At 39.2% G+C, this 27125-nt stretch overlaps 1 protein-coding gene and 1 long non-coding RNA gene across 3 annotated transcripts; one reads left to right on the top strand and one right to left on the bottom strand.

Annotated features, from left to right (window-relative positions):
* On the bottom strand, positions 1–27125 carry Etf-QO (electron transfer flavoprotein-ubiquinone oxidoreductase). 2 transcript variants are annotated; one of them, XM_076191570.1, is made up of 11 exons: positions 26979–27125; positions 19239–19352; positions 17751–17903; positions 13566–13724; positions 9571–9767; positions 9200–9417; positions 7571–7741; positions 5209–5411; positions 4209–4391; positions 3644–3865; positions 1–596 (listed from the first exon to the last, which is right to left on the bottom strand). In XM_076191570.1, the coding sequence occupies exons 1-11, from the start codon at positions 27016–27018 to the stop codon at positions 433–435; spliced, it is 1824 nt and encodes a 607-aa protein (XP_076047685.1). In that variant the 5' UTR covers positions 27019–27125; the 3' UTR covers positions 1–432. The 2 variants fall into 2 exon arrangements, with proteins under 2 accessions (XP_076047685.1, XP_076047686.1); XM_076191571.1 differs by lacking the exon at positions 26979–27125 and adding an exon at positions 26230–26374.
* On the top strand, positions 7748–17459 carry LOC143029126 (uncharacterized). The gene is made up of 2 exons (XR_012966769.1): positions 7748–8061; positions 17211–17459. It is a non-coding gene; the product is annotated as an uncharacterized LOC143029126 (long non-coding RNA).

Raw genomic sequence — 27125 nt, 5'->3', positions numbered from 1 at the left:
AAAATTAAATCATTTATTGTAAATGATACCTCCATCTGTTATAACAAATTCTATGTACACTATAAAAGAATACTTATCATCTTAATTGCATTGTTCAGAAAGTCTTCAAGAGTCACAATACAGCAACTGTCAAGAAGACAATGTGTCATTTTATTCTTTTAATCTGGAGTCCATTTAGAGAATGATTAAAGTTCATTAAAAAAAAGTTAATTTTGAGAAAGATTCACAAAACTCAATTGATGGACACATTTCACTCATTTAGTCCCGAGTATGAGCTGAAGTTTGAGCACATGGCTAAAACGCCTTTCAGCATTAATTGCTCCCCTAACACCATCTCTGATTCTCTTTCATACCCTTAATTGCTTAATCACAATATGCATTAAAATTCAACAAACCAAGTCTAAAATAATTTTCAACCTTTGCTAGGCGTCTCTACATGCCATCATAAGCAGGTCCTCCCCCTGCCTCTGGAACTACCCAGTTGATGTTTTGTGAAGGACACTTGATGTCACAAGTCTTGCAATGGATGCAATTTTGTGCATTGATTTGAAGTCTCACTCCATCTCCTGCTTCCAAAGGAACATATTCATAAACACCTGCAATGTGTATTAAGCATTAGCAAAAATTAAATATGACCACTTCAACATGTAAATATACAAGCTGAGGGTGCCATCCAATGAACGAGGTTAAATACATCATTAGGGTAGCAATCTCGTTCAATGAAAGGCATGCCCTGGATAGACGGGAGTTGAAACTACCAGGCCTGGTTATCCAGTGCAGAACGAAATCGATGTAACATTTGCCACATTGTAATATGTAAAATATCCCACTGCAATCTGTTCATTCATTTCCCTGTAAAGATTCGTGACAAAGAATTACAAAGGAAGAGCATGCCAACATGAGACCTTTTGGTACATAACTAGGTTGGACTGCATAAGTTTCAATTTAAAAAATACAGTTTTGTCCAATATCAAACAATTCAGTTCACCTGAGAAGCAGATAAGGGCTAAAAAAAACATTGATGCAAAATAGACTCAAGAACTCTGGGGCTGATCTATCAGTCTGTGAACATTTGCAACAGAGTGAATACTTTCTGTAAGTCCAGCTTGTGATTTTCACAGCCTGCTATGAATGTTTGCAGATTATGACAAATAGAGCACCCTAAAGGTTTCAAGGTGAATCTATGGTTGCTCCTTCAAATTAACCTATTTAGCTAACTTTGGCATTTATGGTCAAATTTTTACAAAATCAACATCTAAATTGTAGAGATTCCAACCATGACTTCACACTTTTTTTGTCCTACCACATAACATGGCCCTTTCTAAATGACCATTGAACATGTTTCAATCACTTTCTATCAATAATCCAAGAGTTTTTCCCCCTTATAAGGGAGGTACCCAAGTTAAAGGCACATACACAACCATTCTCCATTTGCCCGTCTTCTGTCCTCTCCCGTCTTCCCTCAAAAGACATTCCCCTCTTTCCTAATGCCCCTTTCACCCCATCCATCCATCTCATTCTTGGTCATCCCCTCATATTCACTCCTTCTACCTTTGCCTTCCACACCTCTTTTACTAATCTTTCTTCACTCATTCTTTCCATGTGTCCAAACCATCCCAATACTCTTTCATCAACCCTATCTCCCAACTCCCTTTCCACCCTTCTCCTCCTCACCTCCTCATTTCTCACTCTATCCAGCCCTATTATACTTCTAAGGCACCTCATCTCAAACACATTCAAATTCCTCTCTTCTTCTCTTATGTTCCATGTTTCTACCCCATACAGTGTTGTCAGCACAATTACTCCTTCATACAATCTCCTCTTAGCATCCACTCCCAAATGTCTATTTCTCATTACACTTTTTAATCTCCCAAGGTATTTATTTGCTTCTCTCAATCTACATTTTACCTCCACCTCCACTCCTCCCTTTCCCGCCACATTCGCACCCAAGTATCTAAAATTATCCACTTCCTCCAGTCTCTCTCCCTTAATACTCACTTCCAGTCTGCTGGTACTTTCTCCCCTTGTATATCACATCACCTTACTTTTACCCATTTATCTTCAACTTCTTTCTTTCGCACACCTTCCCAAAAAGAATATAAAGAAAATTGAAAGGATCCAGAAAATGGCCCCAGCACTTTCAAACCAGTCATATGAGGAGAGAATGGCTAAACTGAAATTACTGACTTTGGAACAAAGATGTGACTACTGACCATCTACAAAATCATGAAAGGCATGGAAGTCCTTGATAGAGAGGACTTACTAAACTGGGACAAGAAAAACACAAGAGGACATGGAAAGAAACTCAAAAAAGAGAATTATAGAAGAAACCTGAAAAAAAAGAAAGAAAGAAAGAAGAAAAAAAAAAAATCAATACAGTGAACATCTGGAGCAAACTGGACAAAACACTTGCATGTGCAAAAACCATACACGAATTTAAGAGCAAACTAAACACTGCGAGATATAAAGACAGGACACCATGAACTTAGCTCCCCTTCCCATACGATACAACTAGGTAAATACAACTGTGAGGCAATGAGCCTCCACTTAAAGGGATTGAAGCGACAGTAGTTGTTATGAATACCAAATATTTTCATTTGAGGTATGATCCCTACACTGAAGATAACTTTCATTAACCTGTACTAAAATTAATTGTTGCCTCAAATTTCACTGACTAGACACCCTGAGCCTCACATCAGCTGGCAATGGGCTTGAGACTCTTCCATACATCTGTCTGGGAAGAAACACCAGATTGACATCTTTGTTGTGTTAACGTGGAAGCATTTCTATGTAACTGGCTTGTAATAGTAAGAGGATGGGAAGAGTCCCCAGTTATCACTCTCCTTGTATGAAAAGGTAGAGGATCTTATTAACCCCTTCAATACGGGCCAAAATCTCGCGGGCAGCATTAGCTGCCAGACATGCGATGTTGCGTCATAAGACTCGCATTATAAAAAATAAAGTTACCGCTGCATTGCTTGTTCTCTTTCACCTGTGAATTTTGATAACCATAGAAAATATGACGAAGCCAATTTACAGAGTATGGGGGTCACGTAGGTACAACTACAATATATATAATCAAGACGCCGACATCGGCATCCTGGCGTACCCACTTGCTCCTCATGACGCCTATGTAGGTGTCATTGTATTGAAGGGGTTAATTGTTTCCTCGAGTTTCTATCTTTCCATCTTCCCCCTGCGAGATTTCGTAAACTAGAAATCCACAGCAGTTGACAACAATCCCCAGGCCCTCCCATAGATCTCTCTGTAAAGAAAAACTGGACTACTGTCTGTGTTGTATTTTTGTGGGAGAATCCTGTCACCAACTTATAGCAGTAGGAAGAGGGGAGCAGTTACCCACTGTCAGACCTTTCTTGTGATCTTGTGACAATGTGGATAAAATACTGTCAAAGTTAACCAATGAGCCCAGTCTGCAGCAACTGTTTTAAGCTTCTTTCTGACTACTGTCTGGCAATTCTATCTAGTTGAAGAAACCCTCACTGCCTGTGGGTTAATTGAGGGCATCTTTAGTTATCAGGTTCAACCCTAAGCTATGTACTGTCTGGCATTACTCAGGACATAAAAAATGCATACCAAAATATTGATAAACTTAAAGGAAACTTATGTAAACACTACAACATACCTGCAGGGCAAAAACGACCCTCTGGTCCATTGTAAACACCGTAGTTGTTCTCGACAGGAATATCGTCGTTCTTTAAGGTGAGGTGGGCGGGTTGGTCATGGTCATGGTTTGTACCAGTCAGAGCCACCGAACTGAGGAGATCGAAACTGATCTCGTTGTCTGGCCGTGGGTAATCTATGGGGTTGGCTTGACTGGCAGGAACAAGCGTTTCACTATCTTTGACTGTAGGATATAAAAATATTCGTTAACATATGTAATCAATCCAAAGAACAGCCTTAATTTCAGTTTTACTACAAAGTCAATTACCTCGGAACCCTGGGTCTCTTGCAAGAGAGACCTGGGCCAACAAAGTGATTGATACTCTTTTTCATGCCATGTACTCTTCAACTGAAGGGAAGGACTCAAACTCAGCAGAATAATTCACATAGTATCCTTATTTACTCAATACATTATTCTATTATGTCTTGAGGCCTCCCTCCAACAGACTGAAACGTCCTGCATATGAGAGACAAAGCAGTAAACCAGGTACCAGGCACCTACGATTATAAATAAATCAAAGACTAACCTCCATGCTTGAATGTCCAGGGTTCCTTGCCACGTCCGAGGATGTAGAAAATGCCCGTATATAGCAGACCTCCATACAATCCAAGTGGATTATGGAAAGATGGCCTTACATTCCTTACACTATGAAGTTCCTTCCACACCCAAGATTCACGTATTCTCTCATCATATGACACAGGAAAGACAGCTGAAATAAACACAAAGAGATAAATGCATATTTGAGAGAGAGAGAGAGGGAGGCGGAGGGGAAGGAGAGAGAGGGGAGAGAAGGGGGGAAAAAGGAAAGAAAAAGAGAAAAAAAAAAAAAGTCTGTCCAGTTATCCTAATATATTGCAGTCCATGTGTTTCGATGTTCCCATTCACTAGTAGCAACACAGTTCAAAGTTTGTTCTAAATTTAACATCCACTTAAAAGAGGCATGGCTATATTAATGATATAATTATTGCCTCAAGTTTCACTAACTGGAAACAGAAACAGTCCCAAAGTGGCCAGCAACAGTCCTTGGGCCCTCCCATAACTCTCTTCAGGTAGAAAATTGGACTATTGTCTATGATTTACTTGTGTGGGATTTTCTTTTCTCTGTGTCACTAGCTCACAACAGTAGGAGGGAGCAGTCATTGGTTGTCAGCTCTCTTAATAGGTGGAAGAAATACAGTCAAATTGATTAGGATATCTTGGGCCTGATCCAAACACTGAGAATCAGCCCTTCAGGGCTGTACATACAGGTGAAGCTTGAAGATAGACAACAGGGAAATGGTTCTGATGTCAGTCTTGTGAGACCAACAACTGCAGGTGCATGTCATTGGTCTCAGGATGTTACTTGCTTGACAGACATTTTTCTCTTGCATAAAACCCCTTTCACCCTATCCATCACTTTCTATCTAAATATTAAAATTAAGTGTATAACTTACAAAAATATTATACATATACCCCATATAGACCCTTAAGTATCAGGTGCATGCTACTGAGTAGCTTTAAAAAAACAAAACAAAAACACCACTTACTAGTTGCTTCTTCATCACTGCTAAGTGCATCAAATATACTCTCGGCTGCCACCATACCACTCTTCATGGCATTATGAGTCCCTTTGATCTTTGGCACATTCATAAAGCCTGGGGAGCATCCAATCAAGCAACCACCAGGGAACGACAGTTTAGGGATACACTGAAGTCCACCCTCATTAAGTGCTCGAGCACCATAGGATATCCTGAGAGAACAAAAAGAATAGAATAGAAGAAAGAAAAGAAAAGAAAAAAAAAAAAAAAGTGTACGTGTAACTATACATATAGTACCTACAACATACACACATGCTTGTAGGTGTAACGGCTGTAACGGCCTCTTAAATAAACTATATTTTGGTCCCTGCCCACATTTGAAAAGCTTCACAGCATTGCAAGTGCACCTGCTCCATTAATCAAAGAACTGGGTGTTTGTAATGTCACAGTATCACCTATAGATTTGGCAATAAATGATGTCTGAGTTCTCACCCAGAAGAATAATAACTATCAATTACAAGTCTAATGTTTGTTTAAAAGAGGATAGAGTACCGGAGGACTGGAGGGGCACCTGTATAGTCCTGCTTTACATGGGAAAAGGGGACATGTGTGAGTGTAATAGTTTCAGAGGGATCAGTTTGTTGTTGTAGTTGGGAAGGCTTTAGGGAGGGTTTTTGATTGAGAGGATTAGGAGAGGAACAGTTTGGGTTTAGGACAGGTAGGGGTTGCATGGATCAGATTTTTGTGGTAAGGCAGATATGTGAGAAAGCCTTAGGAAAAGGTAAAGATTTTTTTGGGCCTTTATGGATTTGGAAAAAGTTTATGACAGGGTAGACAGGAAGGCACTGTGGGAGGTATTGCAGATATATGGGATAGGAGGAAAGCTGTTAAGAGCAGTCAAGAGTTTTTACGAGAGTAGTAGAGCCTGTGTTAGAATTAGAAATGGAGAGTGTGTGGTTTGAAGTAAAGGTGGAATTTCACCATGGATGTGTTATGCTGCCTTGGCAGTTCAACTTATACATGGATGGGGTGGTACAAGAGGTAAACATAAGGGTAATGGGCCAGGGATTGGAGATGGTCAAAGAAAAGGGAGAAAAATGGTAACTAAACCATTTGTTGTTTGCTGACAACACTGCTTGTGGCAGGATCAGAGGAGGGATTAAGGAAGTTAGTGACAGTGTTTGGAAAGGTGTGTGAAAGAAAGAAATTGAAGATAAATGTGGGTAAACGTAACTCAGACAAGGGGAATATGACAACCAATTGGAAGTAGGTATTAAGGGAGAGAGATTGGAGGAAGTGAATAGCTTTAAATACTTGGGTGGGAATGTAGCAGGAGAGGGAGGATTGGGGGAGGTAGAATGTAGATTGCAAGAAGCAAGTAAATACCTTGGGGGATTGAAAAGTGTAATGAGAACTAGATATTTGGGAATGGATGCTAAAAGGAGATTGTATAAAGGAGTGACTGTGCTGACAGCACTGTATGGTGCAGAAATATGTACAATAACACCTATGTAGACATCATGACCCACACGTGGGTACATAAGGATGCCTGCATTGGCGTCTTGATTATTTATCTTTTTTTTTTTTTGTAGTCGTACATGAGTTACCCGTGGAATCTGTGAACTGGTTTGATCATAATTTCTGTGTTTATGCCTTTTCCTTTTTGGCTACCTCCCTTGTAAGGGGGAAAAAGCCTTGGTATATGTATGTATCATTACTCAGAGTAAAAGAGAACAGAGTAATACAGCAGTGACTTTATATTCTATAATGCAAGTAGTATGATGAATTGCATATATGGCAGCCAATGCTGCACACAAGAATTTGACATGTCTGAGATAGTAAGTGAACATTAGGCATGTTTTAGAAGTCCCTTAAGGCTACACCTCTGGGTTGGGGCGAGGGTTTTTAATTTGCTTTAGACAATAGGTTAGTGGAGGGTTCCTCTTTGGAGGCATTGTGCCCTACAGGAGCCCACTTCCCTTCCATTGCCTTGATGCCACCATAGGAAAGAGAAGCTCCTTAGTACATACATACACCAAGGGCTTTTTCCCCCTTACAAGGGAGGTAGCCAAAGTCAGAAGACATAAACCCACTCCCACCCATGCTGTGATGCATGGAAAGGAGTGGGGGGTGGGGGGTTAGGGAGTGGTTATGTGTGAATGATACTTTGATGTAGGTCCTTAGTACTCTCACTAATAGTGAGGACATAAAATGAGGAGGGCTTGAGGAACCTACATTTGGGAACCATCACTTCCTGGGTAAATATTTGGTAATTATAGCAAGTTAACAAGATGTATATCCATTTTAGATAATTTCACCATTGAAACAATCCTGAAAAAGAAAGAGTTCATATTACTGAGAATAACCTTACCTAGTGCCTCCCCTCAGGGTTGGTTCTATGGATGGATGGTGTTTAAACCTCTGGAACTCTCTGAATGGACTCAAATAAGGATTTTTGTAATCAAGTCCAATTACAAGTCCCAATGAGACAAGGGGTTGTTCCTCATCTAAATGGTATAGGAATGATCCACCATAAGTGTGTCTGCAAGAAAAATTAAGTTATGAAAGATATAATAGTAGTTTAATATCTTATACAGTAGCACCTCTACTTACGATTGCCTAAACATATGAATTTTCCAACATACGATGTGAAATTCGATCTAATATTTGACTCTACACCCGAAGTAATTTCCAACATACGAAGTCGTTGAAGTTTCGCATATATAAGCTAAGTTAGTTTAAAGTTCACTTAGTGTAAGTTAGATTAGCCTAAGTTATGATACGTATCTGTCACCACCTCTCTACCCACAGCTACCGTCTCCTGCATCGCCAAGCCTACACCTCCGTTCGCCCGTCTCCAAGGTAAAGTGACAATAAAAACACCTTTTTATTTACTATTTCCTTATAAAAAAAAATTCTTTACATCTCTTATATACAGTAATGCATTTGTTTTATTGCTATGTGTAATTATCTGCAGTACAGTATTTATTAAGGAGTTATCATAGGTTTTTGGGCTGTGGGGCGAATTAAACGAATTACAGTGTATTCTTATGGGAATATTTGATTTAACATACGACCATTTCAACATACGAAGTAGGTCCTGGAACGAATTAAATTCGTATGTAGAGGTTCTACTGTATCAATTTGGGATGATCGCTGGCCAAGCAGATTAGGGCAGTTACTTGTGCCAGAGGCTGAGGTAATGGTGGTTTGAACCCTACCAATGGCAAGTTGGACCAAAGCCATGGTTCATTACATTCCATACTAGAAAGTCCTCTGTAAGGGATACCATCCTAGCCTGCTGATAGGAGGGAGTTTCGAGACATTAAACCAAATCATCAATAAATATATAACATTATTGAAGAAGACATACATACATACACACATATACCAAAGGTTTTTACCCCCTTACAAGGGAGGTAGCCAAAAAACAAAGGCATGAAATCCACTCCCTCCCATTCCTTCCCTAATACACTCCACCCCCCCCTCCCTCTTATCTTGGCTCCTCCTGGATGTGTCATCCCCACATCTCACCCAAAAGCAGTGCAGCAAGACACAGCACATACACAGCAAGGCTGCTTCATTTAATCAGCACCCCCCCCCCCCCATTTCCATTCCCTCATGCAGAAAAAGAGAAGATGGGGAGAAATCCCTTTGGTCCGTATCAATTTATTATTCACAAGTACTACCTCACCTCCCCATCCCCCACCACCTCCTTTCCATGCATCACAGCATCATCCATACACAACTATTCTCCATTCACTCCTACCTTGTCTTCTCCCATCCTTCCTCAGCAAACATTCCCCTCTTTCCCAATGTCCCTTTTACCCCATCCATCTCATCTTTGGTCACGCCCTCATGTTCACTCCTTCCTTCCATCTCTGCCTTCCACACCTTTTACTAATCTTTCTTCACTCATTCTTTCCATGTGTCCAAACCATCCCAATACTCTTTCATCCACCCCATTTCCCGACTCCCTCTCCACTCCCACTGCCCTTACTTATCTAATGGCCATCCCACGGTGTGTTCTATAGTTCCTGGCTTGTGGTTCTCTGGGTTGATTTCCCACAATTCCTTCAGTCCAATTCCATATGTCTGGGACTCACAATTGGCACGGAGGTCAAACTTTGAATAGAGCTGTTTTGCTAGATGACCATGGCAGCCCTCGGCGAAAATGGTGCATTTGGCTCGCAGTTCCATTCCTCTGGCAAAGGAATCCTGGAGTATGAAGTAAACTGGATAAAATCAATCAAAAACTTTAAGTGTAATTGAATATACATATATCAAAAGGCCATTTTCCACCTTAACTTTAATGTTGGCAATCTGCCTATGTGATAGTGGTCTTAAAGTTCATGGACAAGCTTTCCTAACCTTTGGGGAGCCATCCTTGGCAATGCCAACATCTCCAGTAGCAATGCCTTTGACAGAGCCATCTTCATTATATAGGACTTCATATGCTGGAGTTCCTGTGTATATTTCCACACCCATCTCCTCTGCCTGTTCACCCAACCATCGAACAACATGACCTAATCGCACTATGTAGTTGCCATGGTTGTGCATGGGCATACCTGGAAAGTACAGCAAAGCCATAATTACATATATATCTATCTATACCAAGGACTTCTTCCCCCTTACAAGAGAGGTAGCCGAATCAAAGGCACACACCCATTCCCATTCATTCCACTCCTATCCACTGCCTGGTCCAGAAGCAATGCAGCAAGGCACAGCACACCCAGAGCAAGGTTGCTTCATTTACACGACACCTCCACCCCCTCATGTAGAAAACAGAAATACATACAAACATATACCAAAGGCTTTTTCCCCCTTACAAGGGAGGAAGTGGGGGTGGGGTGGGAGTGGAGTATGTGGGGATGGAATGGGTGGGAGTGGTTTTTATGCCTTTGTTTTTTGGCTACCTCCCTTGTAAGGGGGAAAAAGCCTTTGGTATACGTATGTATATGTACGTACAAGGGAGGTAGCCAAAGTCAAAGTCATAATTCTAATCCCACCCATTTCATTGTCACCCACTCCACTCCCATTCAGCACCTCTCCCTCCCTCCCTTCCTCTTTTCTTGGCTCTTGGATGATGGGGGAAAACAGAGATGCCAGGGAGAAATCCAAAAACAACCACTCCACACTCTTCCCCTAATCCCCACCATCTCCCTTCTTCGCTCAATATGGAAAAGAGAAAAGATGGGGAGAAAATCCAATCTTGTAACCCCTTCCATACTTCTCAGACACTTCATCTCATAAACATTAAAACTCCTTTCTGCCTCTCTAAATTCAAAGTCTCCACACCATAGTGCAGTTGGCATAATCACCCCTTCATATAATCTTCCCTTTGCATCTTGTCCTAAATGTCTATTTCTCACGACACTTTCTAATCCCCCAAGTCATTTACTTGCTTCTCTCAGTCTACATTCTACCTCCACCTCCACTCCTTCCTTTCCCACCACATCTGCCTCCAAGTATTTAAAGCTATCCACTTTTTCCAGTTTTCTCCCTTAATACTCGTTTCCAATTTGCTGCCATCCTCTCCCCTTGTACATCTCATCACCTTACTTTTAACCCACATTTATCTTCAACTTCCTTCTTTCACACACCTTCCCAACCTCTGTCACTAACTTCCAAAAGTAAAGGAGGAGGAGAAGGAGGAATAATAATAACAATAATAACAATAATAGTAATACATACATATACCAGGCTTTTTCCCCCTTACAAGGGAGGTAGCCAAAAAGAAAAAGGCATAAAACCATTCCCATCCATTCCATCCCTAAATACACTCCACACCCCTCCACCTTATCTTCGCACCTCCTGGATGATGGGTCATCCCTGCACCTTGTCCACTTCCCCGAGTCAGAGGCAGTGTCACAAGACACAGCACATCCACAGCAAGGCCGCTTCATTAAATCGGCGACCCCCCTCTCCATCCCCCATGCAGAAAAGAAGACAGGGAGAAATCCCTTAGGGCTGCATCAAATTTTTCTCACACATCCTACCTCATCCACCATCCCCCCACCCATTCCACCTCATGTATCACAGCATCATCCATATACAACCATTCTCCATTCACCCCTGTCTTCTGTCCTCTCCCATCCTTCCTCAACAGACATTCCCCTCTTCTCCAAAGCCCCCTTCACCCCATCCATCCATCTCATCCTAGGACGTCCCCTCATCTTCACTCTCTCCACATCTGCCTTCCATACCTCTTTTACTAGTCTTTCTTCACTCATTCTTTCCATGTGTCCAACCCATCCTAATACTCTTTCATCAACCCTATCTCCCAACTCCCTTATCACCCCTGTTCTCCTCCTCACCTCCTCATTTCTCACTCTATCCAGCCTAGTAACCCCCATCATACTTCTCAGACACCTCATCTCAAACACATTCAAACTCCTTCTCTCTTATGTTCCATGTTTCTGCCCCGTTCAGTGCTGTTGGCACAATCACTCCTTCATACAGTCTCCTCTTTGCCTCCATTCCCAAATGTCTATTCCTCATTACACTTTTTAATCCACCAAGGCATTTACTCGCTTCTCTCAATATACATTCTACCTCCACCACTCCACCCTTTCCTGCCACATTTGCACCCAAGTATCTAAAACTACCCACTTCCTCCAGACGCTCTCCGGAGACTTAATGCTCACTTTCAGTCTGCTGCCACTTTCACCCCTTGTACATCTCATCACCTTACTTTTACCCACATTCATCTTCAATTTTCTTCTTTCACACACTCTCCCAAACTCTGTCACCAACTTCCTCAATACCTCCTCTGATCCTGCTACAAGCGCAGTGTCGTCCGCAAACAACAGCTTACTCACCTCCCACTTTTCTCCATTTTCTTTAAACATCTCCAATCCCTGACCCACCACCCTTGCATTTACCTCTCGCACCACCCCATCCATGTATAAGTTGAACAGCCAGGGTGACATAACACATCCCTGACGAAGTCCCACCTTTACCTCGAACCACTCACTTTCTCCATTTCTAATCCTGACACATGCTCTACTACTCTCGTACATATACCAAAGGCTGTTTCCCCTTACAATGGAGGTAACCAAAAAACAAAGACATAAAAACCACTCCCACCCATTCCATCCCCAACATACTCCACTCCCCTCCCCTCCACCCTCTTCCCTTCCTCTCATTTTGGCACCTCCTGGATGACAGGTCATCCCTGTATCTCACCCACTACCCTGGGTCAAAAGCAATGTAGCAAGACACTGCACATCCACAGCAATGCCTCTTCATTTAATTGGTGACCTCCCTCTTCATCCCCTCATGCAGAAAAAGAGAAGATGGGGAGAAATCCCTTCAGCCTGCATCAAAATATCATACACACATGTTCCCTAACTCCCCTATCCCCCACCCACTCCCTTCCATGCATCACAGCATCACCCATACACAACCATTCTCCACTCACCCCTATCTTCTGTCTTCTCCTTTCCTTACTCAACAGACATTCCCCTCTTTCCCAATGCCCCTTTTATCCCTTCCCTCCATCTCATCCTTGGTCATTCCCTAATGTTCATTCCCTTTACCTCTGCATTCCACACATATTTTTTTAATCTTTCTTCACTCATTCTTTCCATGTGTCCAAACCATCCCAATATTCTTTCATCAATCCTATCTCCCAACTCCTTTTCCTCCCCTGCTCACCTCCTCTCACTCTATCCAGCCTAATAACCCTTACCACACTTCTCAGACATTTCACCTCAACCATATTTAAACTCTCCTCTTTTATGTTCCATGTTTCTGCCCCATACAGTGCTGTTGGCACAATCACTCCTTCATACAATCTCCTCTTTGCATCCATTCCTAAATGTGTATTTCTCATTACACTTTTTAATCTCCCAGTTGTTGTTTGATGACAACATTGCACTTGTAGCAGGATCAGAGGAAGAATTAAGGAAGTTAGTGACAGAGTTTGGGAAAGTGTGCAAAAGAAGTTGAAGATAAATGTGGGCAAAGGAAGATAATGAGATGTGTAAGGGGAGAGGATGGAAGCAAACTGGAAATGAGTATTAAGAAAGAGAGGCTGAAAGAAGTGGATAGCTTTAGATACCTGAGGGTAAATGTGGCAGAAAAGGAGAGGAGCTGGAGGTAGAATGTAGATTGAGAGAAGCAAGTAAATACCTTAGAGGATTAAAATCATAATAATAATAATAATAATAATAAATCAAGATAACTATCTACACATTTGCAAAAATATGTAGACAGGAGTCACTGAACTCTAGTATTACTGGTATTATATCACTAAATCATGCTTATATTACACATTACAAAACCATTTATAGAAAACCTGTACATGGTAAACACAACCACATAACATGCCTATTCATGAATCATCTAATCACATTCCTTACCAGGAAGAATGGGAATAGGTATTCTTCCCTTTTCTGTGAGGTATGCAAATTTGTCCTCCTTCACAGGAGTATTCAAGGGAGCTCCTCTCTCTTCCCAGTCAGGGAAAAGTTCCTGCAGTGCACGTGGCTCAAGGCAAGCACCAGACAGTGTGTGGGCACCTATAAAGAAAGCGTCTTATTACTTCAAACAAAACAGGGAAATGTCTCCATTACATTCTGTGCCTATACTTTGTGTGAATACCAAGCAAATTTATCACAATTTTACTAAAATAATGCACTACTTCACTGAAATGCCTGTTGCTGAATCTATAATAAAGTATGGACGTCAACAATAAAATCGTCTTTCATAAAAATATCCTAAATTTATAATTTCTTGTAATGACCATAATTCACATCATTAAATATATAAAATGTATACAAGAAAAGAGCCAAAGTACCTTCTACATGAATTTATCTTTATTAATTATTCTATTGTTATCCCAAGGGCTTTTTCCCCTTATAAGGGAGGTAGCCAGGTCACTCCCTTATTTAGCTCCTCATGGATGAAGGCTCATCCCTGTCTCCTGCCCAACGCCTGGGCCAGAAGCAATGCAGCAAGACACAGCACTTCATTTACATAGTGACCCCCCCACCTTCCCATACCTCATAAAAACATAAGAACTTAAGAATAAAAGAGCAAGAGACCATAAGACTTACACTAGGTAGTTCCATGTCCATTACCACCTATCATCCCCATCCATAAAGTTGTCTAACCATTTCTTAAAACAACTGATAGCTAAACCAGTTCCTGTCTATTTCTTTCTTAAATCTAAATTTGTCCAATTTAAATCCATTACTATAAGTCCTACCCTGTTGTCTTTACATGATGACCTTACTTTAATCACCTTAGTTAAAGCCTTTGATCCACTTGAACACCTCTATTAGATCACTCCACACTGCATCTTTTTGGTTATTCTCCTCTGTACTGATTCTAGTGAATTGATGTCCATTCTATAGGATGGAGAGCAAAACTGTACCACATACTCAAGGATAGGTATAATGCCAGAGTCTGATAATTGCCTCTGCACTTCTATCTATTCATTACCTTCCTAGCAATGAAACTTAATGCTCTGTTAGCTTTATTCCTGGTGCTAATGCACCGTTTCCTGGATTTAAGGTCAGGACTCACTAGAACTCACAAGTCTCTCTCACACTCAGTTTTCTCTAAAAACATGTTATCTAAGTTATATTTGGTTTCGGGGTCATGTAGCCCTACATTTAACACACTGTACTTTGAGATATTAAAGTCCGTTTACCATTTCACTGACCATGTGAACAATTTGTTGAGACCTTCCTGCAGAATCTCAGCATCTTCTCCTGACCTAATTAGGCATACTATTTTAGTGTTGTCTGCAAACTTACAACATTACTATTAATCCCACTGTCAAGTTGTCTATGTACATAATGAACAATAAGGGATCCAAAACAGAGCCCTGGGGAACTCAATTTGGATTTTACACTATTTATGGTGACCCACTGTTTTCTGTCACTGATCCAAGGTCTAAATCAATTCAACCACCTTTTCTCCAATGTCATAGTCTCTGACTTTATTTAGTAGTCTCTGGTGGGGCACCTTGTTGAACATTTTGCTAAAGTCAAGGCAAATAACATCATAACTATCATTGTTATCTGACACCTTCTATACTTTAGTGTAAAAAGATAGAAGATTAGTCACACATGACTTACCTTGGAGAAACCATGCTGTGAGTCATGGATCAAATTATTTCTCGATGTGATCTCAGATTCCATTAGCTATTATTGATTCAAGCATTCTACCTATAACTGATGTCAAACTGATTGGCCTGTAGTTGCATAGACAATTTATCTCCCTTTTTGAAAACAGGAACAACGTTTGCCTCCTCCCAAGCAATAGGCACAAAACCAGTGTGAAAAACTGAGAAGATGGGGAGAAATTTCTTTGGGTTGCATCTAAATATCATCCATATACAACCATCCTCCACTCACCCTTAACCCGTCTTCTCTGTTCCTTGCTCAACAGACATTCCCCTCTTGCTGAAAGCCCCTTTCACCCCATCTATCCATCTCATCCTCGGTCGTTACCTCAAGATCACTTCATTCACCTCTGCTTTCCGTATGTCCAAACTATCCCAATAACCCATCATCACCCATATCTGCCATCTCCCTTTCCATCCCTGCTCTCCTCTCCTCATTTCTCACTGCCTTCATCCCTCATATGACCCTGCTACAAGTGCAGTGTTGTCCACAAACAATAACTAACTCAAGACAACAATTATTGTTATCACATGGAAGAAACATGTCTCCACAATTTTTCAACAAATGTATGCATACTAATCTTGTGCTGATGGGATGTTATCTGGCAACCTTATCCAAATATCTATTAAAACAAACTACACAGCCCTTGACGAAATCACTTAAAGTGGAGAATTGCTTGTTCTTTTTAAACACATAAAAGAATATCTGTATATATTGCATCACCAATGACTTGGGGCTGAGCTGAGGAATTTCCCCAGTTTACATACTTTCAGCAGTGTTTGGTATACAAATGATTTGTTTGAAAACTAGGTTGACAAATATTTCTTCCATATGCTAAGGCATTGTGTGACTACTTAAAATGTAAATTAATCAATCCATTGCCCTGGTTCTCTCTTGCATGAGACCTGCAGCTCCTATGAAACCGGTCATAATTACCAGTTCAGTTACTCACTGAAGTGATATTGTGTTGCTGTCTGGAAGGGGTGAGTGTAGGGCAGTGTAGTATTGAAGTGGTCTGTGTTCTCAGTGTACAATTGTATCTGGAGAACTTAGAATTTGCTGTTAGGTTGGTTCTGTGTATATATTTCTTCTAAGCCGTGGGAAAATATTAAGGACTATGTATATAGGACTATAAATCTTTAAATACTATCGATATCAACCCTTCAACACCAAATGGTAAATGATGATGATTATTCAGTTTAACATCACAAAACTCCCCCCTTTCAGAAGGCTAGGATGACCCGTTACAGAGGACTTAGTAGCATGGAATTTAAGGAACCATGACCTTGGTTCAACTCGCTAGTGGCAGGTTCAAACAGCCATCACCTTGACCTCCACCACAAGTAGCAATGCCCTAACCTGCTCAGCCACCAAGCATCCATCCATCAAACTAATTTATTAACTTCTGTAACAGCCCCTCCTAGTGAAGGGGTTTTGGCCTCTCTTGGTTAAAACTTTTGGTGCCAATTATACATTTCCTTTTATTGTGATCAGTACCAGGATATCCTATTCATCTCTATGGCTATCCCTTAACAGCAAAGGGGATAAAAAATTAAAAGAATGCTTCAAAAATGTCCTGTACTTATGTCACACTTAACATGTCAATGCAATGAATTCAGTCTCGATAAGCTGAAATGATCAATTCGGAAAAGCCCAATGAGAACACATAAAAATATTCCTTATCACAGTCCACAAATTGTGTAAGAAATTTCATGCCATCCATCATATGGCAGAGCAAGTCAGCAATGGAGCAAATGGGGTATGGTTATTCCACCTATGTTTATGACTATCCATAACTTTCATTTTTTTCATAATAATGCAAAATAAGTAATGGGAATTTGTTACATTATTTACCTCATTCACTCCTGACAGTTTAACAAAATCTCTTCACTGAGACTTATGGACTGAAACAATGGCTGTGGCTGGCTTCCTGTGGAGCACAGATCTCCTGCACAAGAGAACTGCAGCAACAGACTGATTACATCACATTACAAAAAAGTCAGGTGAGCAACTTAATGTACCTGCCACTAGGTGATACTACTTTGTGTTTTACATTATATTACCTAGCGTCACTTAACATGTTCACAAGATTACTGCTTCTGTGATTTCCCAGTACACATTTTTCAAACCATTGCAATGTAAAGTGCCTTCATACTGGGTTTTCAATAATACTGTACAATAAATGCCCAGTATTAGCATGAACTGTAGTGGCTTGTAATTCTCCTCCTGGAGGTAATGCAATTTTCACAAGCTCTCGTTGAAAGAAAGGTAGCTGTACATATCAAAGATCAATTTACAGCCTGTAATTGCAATTAACATCTCTCTACAATTCAGTAAATGACAAAACCTTACTTTAGATCCTAAATCCACACATGAAGCTTAAATTCTTACTACATAATCCTTGTAACATACCCATGTCAGCAGCTTTCTCTACCAACATGACACGAAGTTCTCTCTCATGTTCCTGTGCCAGCTGCATAAGACGTATGGCAGCTGACATCCCAGCAGGACCGCCACCAACAATAACCACATCAGCCTCATCTTCATATCTTTCCATGTCAATATCTGCAAAGAAGGACAAGGTTCACGTCAGAACTGATAATATAGGATCATATGAACAGCCTCCCTGCCCCTTCATTAAGCTTTAAAGACAGGTCACCACGAGCATAGCTCCCTTCCCGTATAATACAACTAGGCAAATAAACACAATTAGAGAATAAGAGATGGGACCCAATGGGCATTGTTGTAATCCTGTATATTACAATTATGTAAATATAAAACACATTTCTCACGATCAATAGTCCATGGGCGATGCTTCTAGAATTAGCCTTCTACAGGCAAAGCCAGATGAAAATATTTGCCAACTGAGTGTACAAGGAGGAAGCAATGCTATTCAGTCACAACTAAAGCAAAATATTGCTGGTTCCAACTTTGGGAGAGAATCAGGGAGGGAAAACATTGATTGTTCACATCTCCAAAGTCACTCATGATATGAAACAAAAAATAATAACTGGATGAATCATGTCATGGTCATCTGAGATAATTCTTTTGTGCATTTGTTATTTATCACTCACCATCAACCTCATATAGTACACCATATTCATGACATACACACACAAAGTAAAACCTTAATGTAGCAAACATGTGTGGTTAAGGGTGGGTCACTAAACACAAAAATTTGCTATATCTACGGGGTACTATATGAGGTTGATGATGAGTGATAGTTAACAGCAAATAGGCCCTTAGCTTATCTTTAGTACGACCTCTCAGTTGGGGTGAGAGAGAGAGAGAGAGAGAAGGAGAGAGAGAGAGAGAGAGAAGGAGAGAGAGAGAGAGAGAGAGAGAGAGAGAGAGAGAGGAGAGAGAGAGAGAGAGGAGAGAGAGAGAGAGAGAGAGAAGGAGAGAGAGAGAGAGAAGGAGAGAGAGAGAGAGAGAGAGAGAGAGAGAGAGAGAGAGAGAGAGAGAGAGAGAGAGAAGGAGAGAGAGAGAGAGAGGAGAGAGAGAGAGGGAGGAGAGAGAGAGAGAGAGAGAGAGAGAGAGAGAGAGAGAGAGAGAGAAGGAGAGAGAGAGAGAGAGAGAGAGAGAAGGAGAGAGAGAGAGAGAAGGAGAGAGAGAGAGAGAGAGAGAGAGAGAGAGAGAGAGAGAGAGAGAGAGAGAGAGAGAGAGAGAGAGAGAGAGAGAGAGAGAGAGAGAGAAAAAACACTCGGGCAACCCTGACAACACAATTCACCCAATCACAGGGTCACTAAACACTACAGTGTGTGTGTGTGTATATACATACATATATACACACACCTTCAAGCCAACTGGGCAGTTTAGATTTCCTAAACCTTTGTGATTACTAAAAGGCTCTTTCTAAGCTGCAAAAAATATAGGGTTTTAAGAAAATTGTCTTCTCACCTGTCCATCTTTCATCAGTTTCTCTTGGTACAACTGAGTAGTGAGTTGTGATCTTTGGTGTAGCTCTTTCAGAGTACCATCTCTGAAGGTTGGCAGCTCGCTGGACAGTTCGAACTGAGGAAAAAATAAACAGGTAAATAATCAAATAATAACACAAATGATTTCCAAAACACTACATTTGAGTGGGAAAAGAAAATATAACAATCTTAAATAAATCACTGAAAGGGGAAGGATGTTCATACACCCTTCTTGCTATAGTGAAAACACTGGTGCTCCCAAGACAACTAAAACACGCACTAACCCACCTTCACTCACATAGCCACTCAGCACTTAAACCATACCGACACATAAATCACCCATGGAACTTAGACTATATGACCCAGATGGAGATACCACAAAACATGTCATCTTATACTGTCCAATATTCACACCACACATTTAACAATATAAAGTTTCTTCTCTAGAGTGACTTATGAACCCATCTACTGGCAGTGCAGGGGTGTCCACAGGAATTTGTGTATTTATTTACATAGTTGTATCTTACAGGAAGGGGAGCTATACTCGTGGTGTCCTATCTATTTCTCACTATATCTAATTTGCTCTTAAATTCATGTATTGTTTTTGCACACACTATTGTTTCATCTAGTGTGTTCCATACATCCACCACTCTGTGGGGAAAACTGTTCTTTTTCAGATCTCCTATAACAGTCTTTTTTGAGCTTCCTTCCATGTTCACTTGCTTCTCTTATCCTAATTTAGTAAGACTTCTCTATCCAGGACTTCTATATTTCTCATAATTCTGTAGACGATCAACAAGTCACCTCTTTCTCTTCTTTGTTCCAGAGTCGGTAATTTAATATTGACAATCTGTCTTCATATGACAGTTTTGATAATGTTAGGGCCATCTTTGTAGTTACTCTCTGGATTCTCTCAATTTTCCTTATATTTTTAGTACTGGGTGACCATAGTGTTGCTACATACTTCAATTTTGGCCTTATCAGTGTGACTAGTATTTTCTTTACCATTTCTTCATCCAAGTAAGTATAAGCCACTTTTATTGATCTTAACAAGTTAAAGGTTTCACCGACAATTTTGTTTATCTGTTTGTCAGGAGACATACCCTTTGTGATGATTACACCCAGGTCTTTTTCAGGTCCCACTTTCTTTGCTTCCTTTGCATCAATTCTATATTGTCCTGATATCCTTTCTTTTTTACTTTTTCCAAATTCCATTACACTACATTTCTTAATGTTGAAGTCCACTTCCCACTTCTGACTCCATTCCCAAACCCTGTTCAGATCTCTCTGCAGCAAGTCACAGTCCATTTCAGTATTCACTTTTTTTAAAGTTTTGCGCCACCTGCAAAGAAGCTCGTGTAACATTCCACACCCTCTTCCATGTCATTCACATAAATAGCAAACAATATTTGAGCCAATACTGATCCTTGTGGAACTTCACTCATCACCCCTTCCAAAGTAGAACTCTTCTCTCTGAACACTATCCTCATTTTTCTTCTATGCAAAAAGTCCACCATTTCACTAGTTAACCTTGTATCCCTCCTATGGTATCCAGTTTTCTTAATAGTTTTTTGTGGGATTTTATCAACCAGTGGTGATGTTGCCATCGTCAAACCAATCACCACATCTATCCTTTTCCTGTATTATATCAAGTAGTCTTGAGTAAAAACAGATCAAATTTGTGGTACATGATTTTCCCTGTCTAAAACTGAATTGTCTCTGAATTAGTAAATTGTTCTCCTCCTACTTTTTTTTTTCACAAATTTTGGCTACCGTGTTTGTAAGAGAAACCAGTCTGTAATTTGTTGGGTCTTCCTTATTTCCTCCTTTATAAATTAGTACTATATCAGCATTTTTCCAATCTTCTGGTATTTTCCCTTCTTTGAGTGAGCAACTTATTATGTTATATATTTTGTTTATTAGTTCTTTACATTCTTTTAATATCTACTTTGTTATTCCATCCACGCCCTGTGATTTCCTGACATCAAGGTTCATTATTTGGTCCATTATTTCTTTCCATGATATTATTTCCCTCATATATATCTACTATAATAAAGTAGTAGCCTCTGTCTGTTTGTTTGATCACGAACTCCTCCTAGGGTTTTGCAGATAGACCCCATAACCATATATATTTTGATACCCTATCCCTCCAGGTACTTGGATAACTATATTTCATTAGAAATTTTTTTATTTTGGTTGGGGTTAAGGGTTAAAGTTAGGTGGGTTATGGTTGAGTGATTATTCACAAATTACTACTAGGTTTTTGCAGATAGACCCCTATAACCATACATATTCTGAAACCTTATAACCCAAGGTACTTAGAAAACTATCCTTCATTTGTCTGTCTATTTGTTTGTTTCATTTGTTTGTTCAGGAACTCCTGGGATTTTGCATATAGACCCCAATAACCATATATATTCTCATACCCCATCACTTCAGGTATTTGGATAACTATATTTCATTTTCAAAAAAAATATATAGTTTGGTTAGGGTTATGGGTTAAAGTTAGGTGGGGTATGGTTAGGTTAGAGATTATTCACAAACTCCTCCTAGGTTTTTGCAGATAGACCCCTATAACCATACATATTCTGAAACTTTATAACCCAAGGTACTTGGATTACTATCTTTCATTTGTCTGTCAATTTGTTTGTTTGTATGTTCATGAACTCCTCCTGGGGTTTTGCAGATAGACCCCCATAACCATATATATTCTGATACCCTATCACTCCATGTACTTGGATAACTATGTTTCATTTAAAAAAGTATATTTTGGTTAGGGTTAAGGGTTAAAGTTAGGTGGGGTATGGTTAGGTTAGGGATGATTCATGAACTCGCAGCAACATGCGGGTAATTTGGCTAGTATATATATATATATATATATATATATATATCTGTGTGTGTATGTGTATTTACCTAGTTGTATCTTATAGGAAGGGGAGTTATGCTTATGGTGTCCCGTCTTTGTATCTTGCAGTGTCTAGTTTGCTCTTAAATTCATATATGGTTTTTGCACACACACTATTGTTTTGTCTAGTTATTTCCTGTGGAAGGAAAACATTAGCATACAGGATGAAGTATACTGTCCAAATACTAGTAACACTTCATCACTGATATAACATGATACCTTTCATGAAGTTACCCTTGATTCAATTGTTCTCATTGTCTGCTTATGTACTACAGTACTAACCAATTTCAATAACAGACATGAATGTCCTATCTCCATGCCTGCCTATCTTAACTTCATAGTCTTATTATCAGCGAGTTAAAATTGAACTCCACCTAAACTAGCTACTAAATATTTTCTCTTTAGAAATTCTAAATGACAAACTAGCAACAAATTTCTGGAGCTAGCCCCCAGCCTACACACTCCTTTCACAAAGTGAAACTCTACATTTTGGCACAGTGAATGCAAAAAATTTTTGTTTGGCTGACAGGTACCCAAAAAAGAGAATGGGATCCAGCTGGTTAAGAAAAAAATACTACACTATCCTGAGAAAGTCCTGTAATAGCAATGATACATCAAACTGTATTATTACTAATTTTTAGATATGGCTCAATGGCCAGATAAAATCATGTGAAGACAATTCAATAGAATTCTTTACAAACAGTAACTGACATAAATTCAAATATAGCTGAAAAAAATCTTTGCACACAAACAAGACAGACAAGCAAGAAAAAATGCTATTGCAACCAACCTATTGTATAAAAATCATAATTATAAAAAAATAATAATAAATAATTCACAACAGCAACAAATATGTGGTTTCCTAAAAAAAAAAAGAAACACCAATACAGTATTGTAATAAACTACTTGAAACCAATCAGTTGTTATCACCTACAGCTATGGTAATTCGGATAATCTGATGTCATCACCTTCTGCTTGAACCAGATAAAACTGGTTCATACTGGTTTAAATTGATGAATTCTGTACTGTGAGATGAACAACAACAACAAAACAACAACAACACCTATCTACAAAACATGTTATCAACCTCACTTCCATCTGGAGGTGCCGCATCATAGGATTCTATCTCTAAACCAACCCTAAGAATTTTATTAACTTTAACTGTACTTCCTCCTTTTCACATAGGACAGCTGACAACAAGCAACTGCTCCCTTCATCCTATTATAAGCCATAATAAAACTGTCCCCCATTAATACCACAGAAAAGCAACCAACATTTCTTCCCATGAGATCTATAAGAGGACACAAAGATCATTGCACTGAAACTCAAGGTAACACTTATCATTGTCATACACATTAAATTTCACTCAATATAAACAAGACCCTCCTTCAACAACATCCCTTTCCTATCAAATATTCATACAAAAACTCAACACAGACTGATCAAAGTGAGTTAACTTTTCACATTTATATACACAAACTCTCACATCTGTTGAATAGACATATTAACAACCAGATATACATAAATACTACTTTAAAATGGCAACCTTAAAACAATCCTAACTCATCAGAATAGCCATATCAAATTCTTCCATTCAAATTTCATTAATTCAATCTAATACTTCATTACTTTGTTCAGCTGATGGATATAACCATGATTGAAACATCTAGTTTATCATTCACAACAGCCATCACTATATTTTATCTTATATCAGCCTTAAGTACAGACTTAAAGAACCAGTTCAGTAAAATTAACGGTATGGTAAGCCTGCCCTTAACCTTCAGAATAAGTATGTGTGTGTATGGGATGGAGACGTTCCCTTTGCTGAATAGCGCTGCCTAGTAGCAACAAAATATATATCAAGTCATTCACAGCGATATAGGGAAGGCCATCAGGGTGGTTACACCAAGCATAACATTTACAACTAAGTAACATAAATACTGACAATTAAGAGAGATTTCAAAGTAGATTGCAATGATGCTATTGAAATATATGAACAAATTTAAATCAGACCATTTTGAACAAATTTGAGTATTCTGACAAGAACTCTAATTATAACTGTATTTTGTTGAGGTACATGTCTTCATGAGGGGGTTGAAAGGAGTGCTAACATGTAGCCTTACAACATATACTGCGGAACCTTGGATAATAAATGCAATCTGTTCCATGACACTGTTCTTAAACTGAAACATTCACTAACAGAAATAATTACTACAAAGGTACCAATTCACTACTGAGCCAGCGGGATTATATGCACAGGCATATTTGTATGTTTGTACCCCAAAGTATTGTTAATAAACAGAAACAGAAATTTTTCACAAAACTTGTTTGCTAAATGGGGCTTTTATTATCCAAGGTTCAATTGTGCTTGCTTTGCCCTCAGCACTAGAAACACGAACTACACCACTGGGTATTCAGCATGAACAGTTGAATAAAAATGGGTTTTAAACCTTAAAAAAAAGGGGGGGTTCTTTCATCTGAATAAAATTGCATGTTAACATATGAAAAAATACTGTCTAGTCTATGATTATAATTTCTCCTTGTTGAACTACATATTATTGATGTCTGCCCATTCCGAGATTTTTCGAAGGTTGGTTTGTAGTTCATTGACATCAATTTCATTTTTCACTCTAAGCATGAGGGTATTATCATCAGTGAAGGCTGACAATAAAGAATCTTCAGCCACTTGATCAATGTCATTCATCAGGTCAAGGAGGAGTAATGGACCCAAAACAGAGCCTTGTGGAATGCCACTGATTACCTCCATCTGGACTGTTTTGTCTCTATCAACAGTTACTGCCAGTTTCTTGCTGTTGTTTGAGAGTGTAGGTGGGAGAGTTAGAGGTTGCTACATAGGACTGTGCAATGTAAAGTATTGTAATGGAAGTACCTCATTGGAAGATGGGTTGGTCATTTCTCGTCATGTGATGGCCATGCATGAGTCAAATGTGTCCTGTTCTTCAGTATATTTGTACCATCTCAAAGCATTGGCTATAATGAGTGACAGGAAGACCATGGATGTACATGGAGATTGTCCTTTGGTGGTTTGATGGGTGTTCCAACTGTTTTGCAACATATTCTGCATTATGCATCACAGGTCACAAGAGTACAATCTTACAAATGGATTAACTGAGCTAATTTTAGCCCTTTCAGTATTGGGTTTCACCCTAAATTAACAAAATCATCCCACATTAGTGAATTTTTTTTGTTTTACAAGATTATCATTGTAATGAAGAGGTTCATGGGATTATACAAGAACCACAATATGAACATCACTGTTGGTAAACAATTCTCTTATTTCTCTGACATACTTGTTCTCTGAGGGACTGACAACAGGTAGTGGTCCTCCAAGATGGATGTCATAAAGAATAGTCTCCCTCCAACCCATCACCAAAACTTGTTAACATCCTTACCTCCATTTAGAGATACATACACATACCAAAGGCTTTTTCCCCCTTACACAGGGGGTAGCCACATATTTAACATGTACCACAAGAAGTGGACCTAAGACAGACTCCTGTGGTGCTACACAAACAATGCTAGTTTCCTTTAATCTGTGGGCCTCTACTACAAATGTCTACACTATTTTTGTATAAAAGTCATGTAGCCACTCTCCTTCCTTGTCTTTAATTCCAAGGGACTATAACTTGTGCAATAATATGCCATGGCTGCCCTGTTTTTGGTCAGATACTAGAAACATGCAAACACGGATATTCAACAGGAAACCTACATTGTCCAATAGCTCCTAACTAAATATAAGCCAACCTAACTTACCTATATAATAATTCCATAAAAAAAAAATAATTATATTTCAAATGCAAAATAGAAGAAAGTGAAAATGTGTTTGCTTGATACTGAAATAAAACCCAATTTTCAATGGGTCTCCCAGATTTTTGGCTATATTTTTGTGTTTGCTTGCATAGAACATACTTATTAACAAGTTTTCTTGTTATATATATCTGAAACTACTGAATAAATTATAGTAAACCACTGCAGAAATAATACTATGTTTTAACTTTCCCACCATCTTTGTTAACTTCAACACCAAGTCCTTTTCTCATTTACTTACCTTAATTATTCACTGCATTTCTCAGAATTTATAATCACATGATGACAAGTTCACAATATGATTATCCAACTTCCATTGTTTTCTGTGTATAAAATATTATTCATACTTGCACAATGTAAAATTACTGTAGACGACGGCTGTGCTATTAATGAATCAAAATCTTCAAAACTGAGTGCTATATTAGATATAAATCCATCTACAATGAATAGTGCTCCACAACATATTTATCTGCTTGCGTTCAGGCTGTCACGTAACTTGTGCCTTTACACCTCAGTCAATAATTTTATATTTCAATGATTTCTGAATTCATGAAGATCACCCTTAGTCTGGAGTTTGCCTCTCTACCAATTGTTTTGCCTTCTATTGGGCCTTCTTCAGTATTATAGTATATGCAATCTTTAATCTTATCCTGACAAAGTTTCTCAAGTAGGTCAAATACCAGACCATTGCACTGTTACGTTCCTTAAAAGCAAATGGCCAGTATTCACCTTAGTTCTCAATTTAACTTCCAATGTCCAAACATTTATCATTTAACTTGCAGTTTTTCTGTCATAATCTAAGTAAAACTGAGCCAAATCGCATTATTATGGTTGCGCATTCAATTTCGTAACCCTGGCACCCAACATAAACACTACAAATACTATAAACAAGCAAACTTCTAACCTTTCCACTGCAATGCCAACACGAAATATATCTTTTTTATATCAAAATGTGGCACACTACTTTACGAAAAAATTAATTTAAAATACCTGCCGATACTGCCCTCCTTCCAACCAGCGATGCCATCATCGTCTGTACACCTAACTCTACCCACGATGCGTTTTTATTTCGAATTGTTACGTATTGTTGTAAATTTACTCATAACATTCATATTTCTCCGTAATGCAGCAGAATAT

Source organism: Oratosquilla oratoria, chromosome 10 (assembly GCF_046742065.1).
Source record: "Oratosquilla oratoria isolate Oo_2021 chromosome 10, ASM4674206v1, whole genome shotgun sequence".
Taxonomy (NCBI): domain Eukaryota; kingdom Metazoa; phylum Arthropoda; class Malacostraca; order Stomatopoda; family Squillidae; genus Oratosquilla; species Oratosquilla oratoria.
The sequence above is the reverse complement of the archived record's forward strand: the minus strand, read 5'-3'. Positions and strand labels throughout refer to the sequence as shown.